General features: G+C 41.2%; 1 protein-coding gene across 1 annotated transcript in view; it reads right to left on the bottom strand.

The window, feature by feature from the left end:
• Positions 1 to 2,709: 2,709 nt before the first annotated feature.
• The window catches only part of TMEM189 (transmembrane protein 189), a gene marked incomplete at its 5' end in the record, with an annotated part of 16,715 nt that continues 9,163 nt past the window's right edge, over positions 2,710 to 10,261 (bottom strand). The window contains 4 exons of the mRNA XM_010193616.1: positions 2,710 to 2,883; positions 5,059 to 5,271; positions 5,905 to 6,049; positions 7,580 to 7,671. Coding sequence (XP_010191918.1) covers positions 2,762 to 2,883; positions 5,059 to 5,271; positions 5,905 to 6,049; positions 7,580 to 7,671 — 572 coding nt within the window. The remainder of the gene's footprint in view (positions 2,884 to 5,058; positions 5,272 to 5,904; positions 6,050 to 7,579; positions 7,672 to 10,261) is intronic.

Below are 10,261 nucleotides of genomic sequence, written 5' to 3'. Positions count from 1 at the left end.
GAAATGACACAGTGGTTAAAGCTGTTTTACACCAGAGTCCTGAGGATCCACCCAGTTCTGTACTGGGCTGACACTGGTTACTTAACACAAACTGAGGTCAAGGGTGAGCAAAGTGGGAAGACAGGGATGAGGGCAGGAGGGACAGACCACCACCCACTACAAATCTGTTAGAATATGGACTATGGGAGTGCCAAGGCAGAAGCAGGTGTGAACTTAAACTTTTGTCAAGATGGCAGAAGTAACCAGCACGGTTGTTCGTACTCACAGCAACAGATGTTCCTGAAGCATCCCTACAGCTCTAAAAGTGCAGGACCTGCACACTGGAAGGAGAAAAGAGGAAGGAGCATTCTTTGCTCTGGACACATGGTTGTTTGCATCCCCACCTCACCAGCATTCAGTACATATTCAACACCTCACACCTGTTATGCCAAAGAAATTTAAAACAAGTTTCAGCCACAAACAGGAAGTATTAATGGATCTAACTTCACTGACTCAGCGCAGTGATCAGCACACTGACTTCCATGATGGCAAATGTTACCTTTCCTCCCACCCAAATTTACATTCACATTTCAATTTTTTTTAATATAAAGCTAAACAGTCAGTGCCTGGAAATTAAGTAGGAATAAAACTACTTCTAGGAACAACTTTAAGCCAGCAGGGTTGGCATAGAATCAAATGTACTAAACACCCGGATTTGGGAGAAACAGGCATTAACTAACAAAGAACCCACCAGCTTGCAGCAGTTTTCCCCGACCAAGCCTGCAACCTCCTGGCTGCTCCCCCCTCTGCTCTACATGGCTTTGTATGTTAAGCTAAGGCTTTTGATGGCATGAATGGGGAAAAAAGGGGACAACCTGCTCTTTTCCCCAAAGACAGTATGAAATCACACACCTGTCTTCTACAATAACAGCACTGAAGGATTCCTTCCTCCTCCTCCCTCCTCAATTAAGTGCATTTTGAGACTCCTACTGAAGTGGAAGTATCCTTTACTGACAAAACTACATGGAGTCCCAATATCAACTATGACAACTGGAGTAGACAACAGTTTCATGTAATGGTATAAAGTTCTCCAAGACTCTGAATCATTTAAACGTATTAAGTATTTTGCAACCAAGATACCAACTGCAATTTAAATCTGTAGAACCCAGCTCAAACATGTCTGCATTCAACCATTTCCAGTGAAGGAGAGCTGCCAAGCCCCAATTTCTTCAAGAAGTTGGGGTCCATCATACCTGAAGAAGTTGAGCTCAAGGTTAGTGAGCTCATGACTCAAAACCCCCTTACACTTCAGGAAAATACAGTTTGAATTCAACAAGATTTACAACTAGGGAAGGGAAAGTAGTCTCAGATTTGACCCTCAGTAAGATTTAATATTTCATTTAGGAGAGAATGGAAGAAGATCCAAACCACATTCACTTGATGAAGTGCCTGTTCAATGCTTTTAGGGGAACTCCCTCCCCCCATCCAGCAGAATTACTGCTTAGCCTCCAAAGCAGAATTAGTTGCACTCCTTGAAAGGTGCTGAAGTCTAAGGTAATAGTGTCAACCTCCTATGAAGCTGAAAAACAACTGATCACTTCAACCTAAACAAGACTTAATAGGCTGCAAGGTGTTTCAGGCGGCATTTTGCATCTAGTAACCAAGTTCAAAAACTAAGTGCTGACGATCCATGAATGAAGAACAGCAACAAGACTTTACAAACATGATTAGTATTATCCAACTGCTTTGTTATAAATATATTATATACATTCAAACATCACATTAAAATATTATTCCATTACACCAAAGGAGATTAAGGCTTTATATTATTTACAGAAACAAGCAAGCACCTTAAAAAAAACCAAAAAAACCCAAAACACCAGTCATTGACATTTCCCTTCTAGCATTACAAGTTTGATACTTTGAGCTCTGGAATACAGCTATTTGCAAAGTGCCCACTGCTAGAACTATTTTAAACATTTATTGTCAGGGTAGGAAACACTTAATAGAAGACTCATCAGTGAGCACTCCACATGAACAAACGTGAGCATGTGTTGTACCAGGCGCCCTCCCTCTCCTCAGAGGCTTGTTAAGTTGAAGGCTTATGCAGAAACGTTTGCTCAATTCCATGTAGAGAGGAGAACAATTTTATTTCAAGGGAAACTGAAGACACTTGAGGATTCGTGGCCCACTGCTGGAGTGGGATTCTCGAAGTCTGTTCCACATTACATCAATTAGATTTAACATGATAGTGAAGACAGAGCTGTGAGTTTATAAATCACTAAGTGCACCGAACAGTGATGATTTCATAGGCTTCCATTACTCTGACACACTGTTTTCATGCAGTGCATTTGGACTCAAACATGAAGTGACAAACTGCTGTCACCATTCTCCCTATAGGTCTTAGGCAACAAGCTACATTTGAAGTGTTAAATAATGTTGATACAACACATGTTTTCTACGCCACCATGTACCAATGGAGTGTCTGTTCTGCCTTCTGGCTTGCCCGATAGCCTATGAGATACAGTGATGAAGTATTTTCTAAGCTGTATGCAGACATGGCTAAATGAAAAGGTGCTCAGTAAGAGTAATCATCTTCATTTCAAGTATTGTTTTAAGAATTAGTTCTTTTCATTACAGTCTGCATTAGCACTTTTTAGTTTGTGCTTCAGAGTCTGTTATTTCTTTGCAGGTCTTGAATTTGGCTGATGGCTTGATATAATTTTGTTTTTTAAAAAACAACATTGGCAACAAGTTAAGGATTGCAGAAAGCTGGCAACAGTTATTTAATTTTCTGAGCCCATTTCATGTCATCTGCTCTTGGCTTCTCCCCAGTAACTCCTTGGATAATGTTCTCCAAACACCTCCAGAATCTTATCTTCTCTAATGGATAGTTCAGCCAACCTAAGCGATTGCAAAGGAAAAAAGGGATTAGTTAGTAATAGCATCCAAAGTTCAATGTCTTGCAATGTTTATTTAATAACATTCTTTAAATAAATGTAAGGGGAGTTCAGAGGTGGAGTCTATGGCCACTGCAATGCTATCAGAAAAGAGACTATCAAGTTGAATGATTTATGTTAGAAGCAAGACATCTGTATTTGTAGCACCTTAGTTTTAGTACTGAAATATAAGCAACTCGATAATTTCAGCTATTTTTCCCCTGATTATTTTCCCTATTGCCAAAGCCAGCTCAGCTTTTCCCTGTGTTCCTTATTAGGTAGTACAGCAAGAAAGTAAATACACACAACACGGCTCTGAAATCTCAAATACATTATCAATGCCACAGTTTGGAGAAAAGAAAGGAAAAAAAAAATTAAGACTTTAATTTGGGACCTAAACACCATTAAGGGGAAAATGTGTAAGAAAACAAAACCAAAGGAGAGGCAGGAATGAAGAAGTTGTTACCACAATGGAAACAGTGAGCTAACAGCAGTGATTCACATTAAAGAGCTAAAGCGCAGGAGAGCATGAGCAGGATGAACATGGAAAAGCTGCCGCAGCACCAGCTCTGCCAGGTCCGAGTGCCATCCCTACAGCAGAGACACAGCCAGCAGAAGGGAAACAACTCTTCTTGCTGGTGATGTCTTAGACCGTGTGTACAGCTGTTACGGGACAGTGATACTGAAGTGAGAGAACATTCAGGATATTCACTGCTGAAAAATATTGTATTTCTAGAGAGCTACATCATTCTTAATCAGACACAACTGCAGCTTTAATGATCTGCTAAAACAAGCACTGTTTTCAGCTGCCTTCTGAGGCTGGACATGATCTTTCCCAGCTCACCTGCAATCCTGCAGCTCCATTCAACCCACTGTACACTGATGCCCTTTAGGAAGTCAGCCCATGCAATTCTCATTAACACAGCCATTACTCCTCAAGGAATGGATGGCTCCTTCCTGGTGTCTAAAAACAGCACTCAGTCCGAAAGTTTTAATGGGGATTTTAATACTGGGAATGCCAGAAAGCTCTGCTACCTGACACCTTCCCTGACAATGGTACCGTGGCAGACCTTCATACACAGGTCAGTTCTGAAACCAAGTATGCTCTTTGGACTTGACTGTCTACTCTTAAGTCACTAACAAATGCATCTCAATAACGAGTCCTATTTTACTCAGTACAGGTCCTTTAATATAGCACATTGATTGCATATTTCTGTTCTCCTCCTCACTTCTACCCTAGAAGAAAAAGAATTTGGGCTGCAGAAACACTTTGCTCCACTGGAAAAAACAAGTATACAATCTATCATGCTGGGTTATGTCAGACTAGTATGGTATGAACACTTACAGAAAGCATGGCGTGCATGGAAGTACATGCTACTTTTTTAATGAGAAAAATGCACCTAGCCCAAGACTGCTAATAATGGTCAGGCTTAAACTTGCAGTATGTAGTAGGGCTGAAAAAAAGCTCTGAAGCTGGAAAGATTTTTGCCATCATCTGTAAAGTCAGGCTTCTTAATTGTACCATGTTTCTACATGACATTCATGAGAACTAGATTTGTTTCTTGGCAGATATTCCAAAATTGATAGAAATTGAATGATAGAATGAAAAAACAGTGATTTATTTCCATCTGTCCGATTAACTTGATAACTTATTCAGGATTGTGCAACCCTGGTGACTGCAGAGTAGGCATAAAATTTAATATACATGCAAGAGGAACCACAACAGAATTTACTGCAAGCCTGTCCATACCTCTGCCCCAAATCAGAATGAATGAGTGCTGAAAATCCATAAGCCTTGCTTTAGAAATGACTGAGCATTCCAGGTAAGCTGCACTTGCAGATGATACGCTCTTTTGAAGGAACAGCAGCTTCATGACTTTAATGAACAAAATCCATTACTAGCATGAGATTACCAAGATATTGTGCAATCAGATCTCAGTCCCACTGACTACCTTGTCAGGCTGAAATCTACCATTTAGCCAATCACAAATCTTACCCCTATGGTTTCTATGATGCATGAGCACAGTTAGCTTCACCATGTAATTTTCTAGGTATTTAACAGGCTGTCACTAGTACATCTTGCCAGGTGAACTGCATAGACTACTAAAGAGAGCTGGCAGTATGAACCAGATGGCAGTACCAGTTGTAATGCAGAAGTACGTCTCATGTGGAGAAACGTGATGGATCCTGTGATGCTTCCGAGGCAGGATGATGTGCCAGTCCTGTAGAAAGATGACCCAGCGTGGAAGACCAAAGTACGTGTGAGACCACTTGTGAATCTGGTTCGTCATGGTTATGAAGATGATAAGGGCAAAGACATAACACTCCCAAGGACATGTTTCATATAATGCCTCTGTAAAACAAAGATGTATATCTTTAAATGCCATTTATGAAAAGGTAAATTTATACTAGGAAAATTATATCTTGCCCAGACAGTGCTGCACAAAGCCCTCAATGAAGCTACTTTGGTAGAAGTGTCACAAGGACCAGCGAGCCACAAGCAATCCCAGAATGGCAGAAGATGGGCTGGTAAGTGCCCAGAGTCTGTCAACTCACTGTGAGTAAACCGTGAGTTTACCATCTATAAAGTTAAATCAATCCTTTAATTCTTGCACTTCCAGTTTGCAAATAAAGTACCTCTACTTAGAGATGAAGCATTTTTATACACTTTGGAACAATGAGTTTCCCTATACAGTTTGATCCCTCTTACAAAAAGGATTTTTACTGTAACTTCTAATGCTTCCATGCAAGACCTTTCAGCCACAGATTCTTCTTTGAGCTAAATAATGCACCTGTCCCACCTTCTAGCTGCTCCACTTTCAAGGAAAAAAAAAGTTTCCCTCCCCACTCCCAGGAGCATCATGGCTCCAACAGCTATTACTTGTCATCCTGCATTCACTGATTGCTCCTAGCTTCTCACAGACAAACATGCATTTAAATACCAATAAAAATGCTAAATCCACCTAATTCAGAAGTAACAGCTTACCTGGGGAAAAAGAAACAAACTTGTATGCCATGTTTGCCAACGGGACTAAAGTCATGAAGCAGTTGTCTCCATTGGTCTCTATAAAATCATGTCTGGTGATTGCTGTGGGGTCAATATGATGTTCTCTAAAGGGTCTGATGAAAGCCTGAAAAAAAACCAAACAAGTTGATAAACATGACACTACAGTTCAATAACGATCTTGGAGAGAAAATGCAAAAAAAACCCCACCCAAAACATCACATGCATTCAAATCTGATGACTGAGTTTAAGAGCGTACCATAGTACAGAGTGTGTAAGCAGGATGCACACTTTTGTGATGACAACACTTATGATAATTTAATTTACATTTGCAAAGCAATTCAGTTTCCAGATTCAAATCCAGCTTTTCACTGCTTTTCAGTTTTACTCTTCCTAATTTTCACTTTGGACCTTTAGTCTCTAGGTCTCAAAATCAAAGCATCAGCATCCTAATTTCATAAAGACAGACTGAAATTCACCAACTTGTCACTTGCTAGGCAGCATAAACCAAGAAAACACTAAAAGGAAAGAAAATTCAGCCTTTGCATAGGCTACAGATGACAGCATCGCAGACTAAATGCAAGTTAAATTACATACACAAACCAATGTAAGTCAAACAGACTATAGAAAAGCCTCCTCTAGGAACAGAAATCACCTTTGAATACTCAGTTCTAGAGGTCAGAGAGTAAATGTGATGGGTAGGACTCGGACAGTAAAAGTAGGGTCTTATGTAGGGTCTATGCAAAGGTGTTCTCACCAGTGTGAACCCTTGTTTATTTAGTGCATAGTCTCCTGCAATGCTCTTTTATTAAAAATTTCTTTTAAAACAAACAAAAACTATGGTCCAGAGATACAGGGATTCAAGGACTACTAAGTCTACTGAAGGTGAATAAAAATATGCCTAAAACCAACAGTCTTAACTCTACTGTTCTAGTTCATGTATTTCTGAATAAATACAAAGAATATCCCATATACTTTTTAGTAGAGATCTACTATACTTTTAGTATAGAGATCCTTCTAATATTGCACTGTGAGAAGAAATTAATGGTAGATATGAATAAATTTATTTTTAAAAAGATTATTGCTTATTATAGAGGTGAGTGCACCTTCCACACTGAGCATCTAGCATTTGTAGCTGCAGATGTATAATACATCTCAAATCCAAATCTTCACTCATGGCCATTCTAACGCTACTGCATTCACAATAGAGGCCAGTAGCACAGAGAACTGGAAAGATTTCCTACTGGAGCATCCTCATGCTTTACAAAGCATCTTGTAGAGAGTTTAGCTACAGGAATAATTCTCCACATTTGTCTGTTTAGTGGCATTTTAGAAGAGCTGGAAGTGTAGCCAGGTTTCTGTGTTTACGGTGGGAAGGTCCTGGGAAGGTCTATGAACATGGGTATTGCAAAACTGTGTGCAAACCTTAAATAAGGTGATAAAACGGAACAGTGTCACCTTGCACATGTCATCTCAGCCAAACGTAAACATGGCACTTCACCACCAATACACTGTGCTGTTTAGTGGAGGAGGGTTCTGGGGGTGGGGACACTGGTTACATTGGCAAGACTGCAAGAAAGATACAGCTGGGAATACTGGAATTGTTTCAGAAAAGTATCTTGTAACTTTTTCAAGCTTAAGGATAAGAATCTCAAACCTTTCCAACTATGGGTAGCTCCACAGATCCCCAGGTATCTGCTCCCCAGTGAAATAATCCTGACAGAAAGTCAGCCGTAATGACTCCTGCAACTTGAATGAGGAGAGAGACAGTTAGATACACACAAGCGTTTTTACTGATGTATTCACATTTTATACTTCTTTTACAAGTTTACTTGTTTATCTACCTCCAACTTGGATATGTACAACCACATCAGCTCTACCCAATCTGAATAAGGACAGGCAAGTAGGAAAAGGAGCTTAACAAGACACCATTTGGAGAATTACAATCTTCATTAAATCTATAGCAAGATTTTGCGTTTAACCCATCTTCCACAGAAGAGCCTGACAAATCTTTACAATTGCTGGTATGGAAAATACTAGAACTGAAGCATTTAAATCTGCCTACTCTCTTCTTCGCAATAACCCCATGCAGTGCTACAGGCTTGGGGATGAGTGACTGGAGCTGCCAGGCAGAAAAGGACCTGGGGGTGCTGGTGGACAGCAGGATGACCATGAGCCAGCAATGTGCCCTTGCAGCTAGGTCGAGAGAGGTTCTCCTTCCCTTCTACTCTGCCCTGCTGAGACTGCATCTGGAATATTGTGTTCAGTTCTGGGCCCCTCAGCTCAAGGAGGACAGGGAATTGCTTGACAGAGTCCAGCGCAGAGCCACAAAGATGATGGAGGGAGTGGAGCATCTCCCTTATGAGGAGCAGCTGAGGGAGCTGGGTCTCTTTAGCTTGGAGCAGAGGAGACTGAGGGGTGACTTCATTCATGTTTATAAATTTGTAAAGGGCGAGCGTCAGGAGGAAGGAGCCAGGCTCTGCTCTGTGATGTCCAATGACAGGACAAGGGGCAATGGGTGCAAGCTGGAACATAGGAGGTTCAATCTGAACATGAGGAAAAACGTTGTTACTGTAAGGGTGACAGAGCACTGGACCAGGCTGCCCATAGAGGTTGTGGAGTCTCCTTCTCTGCAGACATTCAAAACCCACCTGGACGCGTTCCTCTGCAACCTGGTCTGGTGATCCTGCTCTGGCAGGGGGGTTGGACTGGATGAGCTTTCAAAGTCTCTTCCAACTCCTAAGATTCTGTGATCTGTGATCAGCAGTGTTTAAGAGATTCCTTGGCTATGAAACATCTGTTAAAGCCATCCCAACACTATCCGCAGGTCTTTCCTCTTCTCCCTTGGTCCCTTATGTCTGTAACAAGAAGCACTGAAGCCCAATGACTACAGATAAGCACTAACTAAGAAGCCAGTCCCGGGCACAGCAATACTATGTACAAAATAAGACTGGAACACCAAACAACTTCAAGACTGTGGCATCTGCAAAGCAAGGCCCCAGAAATAACGTTAACGATTCTCTGTGAGGGACATTACACACTCGCAATATTTGCATGCTAAATTAGATACACCATTAAATGGAGGTTGTTGCAACAAGTGTAAAGATTTTTCCAGCTGCCAACCACAGAAACTTTAAAGCTGTGGTCAAGCAATGATTTTCAATTCTTTCACATAAAGTCCTATTTCTGTCTTCATGTCCTGGATAATCTATCTATTCAAGTCTCTGGCTAATCCTGACACTTAAAAATAAGGACAAAAACCCCAAAGATTATGTGTTCAAAACATACATTTTGGTGGCTCAGTTAGCAATTTCTTACTCTCATTTGGTGCTCAGAGCACAAGGCACAGTAACTTACTACTGGCACGTCTGCCATCCTCAGAGAAGCCTGTGAGTCCCCATAAACCACAGGAGTAGTCACAGGGCCAGGGCAGAGTGGCTGAACACAGTTCTTTGATTTTTTCCTACCGATATTTACAAAAATCGTGTTGTTTACAAAATTTCCCCACTGTAACATAGTCTTTGCACCAGAAACAGCCGGGAGTTGCAAAACCAGAGGTGATGCAGGAAATTTATTTTTGCTCTGCCTGCCTCACCAACTCTTCTGAAGACACCTGTGAAGCCAGGAGGATTTCTGACTTTCTCTCTGCTAGCCAGTATCTGTTTCTCTATGAGTCTGAAGACTTTCTCCAGGCACAGCTTCCAAGTCTTGAGGCTTTCTGTGATGGGCAGGTACCCTTCTGCCTGTAAGGTGTTAGGCAAGACAATTCCAACTCATTTATGAGCCAACCCAAAAGTTAAAATTGTGAGTATACTCACTCCTCTTGCTTTGACTCCAAGGCACTTTAGCACTCCTCCCTCTCTCACAGAAACTTAAAAAGTAACCTGAGATATGCCAGGAAATACAAGAAAACAATGAACGTGCATTTTTCTCCATAAATCACTCAACTTTTGTTTACCCTGGTTGTGATCTGGACTTTGCCTGATTTTCCTATCTAATCAGGACGCTTAGGTCAGCTGCACTGAGAGTCCAGTTTAATGAAGTTCTTGTAACATTAGCAGGATTGCTAAAAAGCAGGCAATTTTTAGGATGTGAAAGAGGACAAAGCTGTTCTGCTATCGATCAAGTGCTCTTCACCTTCAGGGCATGGCAGTAACCCACAGCGCATGCAGCACAGCCTTACTTGAGATATACCCCTCCTCACCATTACCTTTTGCTTAGCTGAGCCCTCACTTCTGCAGTCTTTCCCCTCACCTTTCACTTTCAAAAAGGAGGAACAAATAAAATCAGGATTAGTGTGGCACCTACTACCCCAAAAGGCTTTCTTTCTGTATTACAA

Source organism: Mesitornis unicolor, unplaced genomic scaffold, assembly GCF_000695765.1.
Source record: "Mesitornis unicolor isolate BGI_N332 unplaced genomic scaffold, ASM69576v1 scaffold36771, whole genome shotgun sequence".
NCBI lineage: Eukaryota > Metazoa > Chordata > Aves > Mesitornithiformes > Mesitornithidae > Mesitornis > Mesitornis unicolor.
Note: the sequence above shows the minus strand (reverse complement) of the source record. Positions and strands in the feature narration are given on the sequence as shown.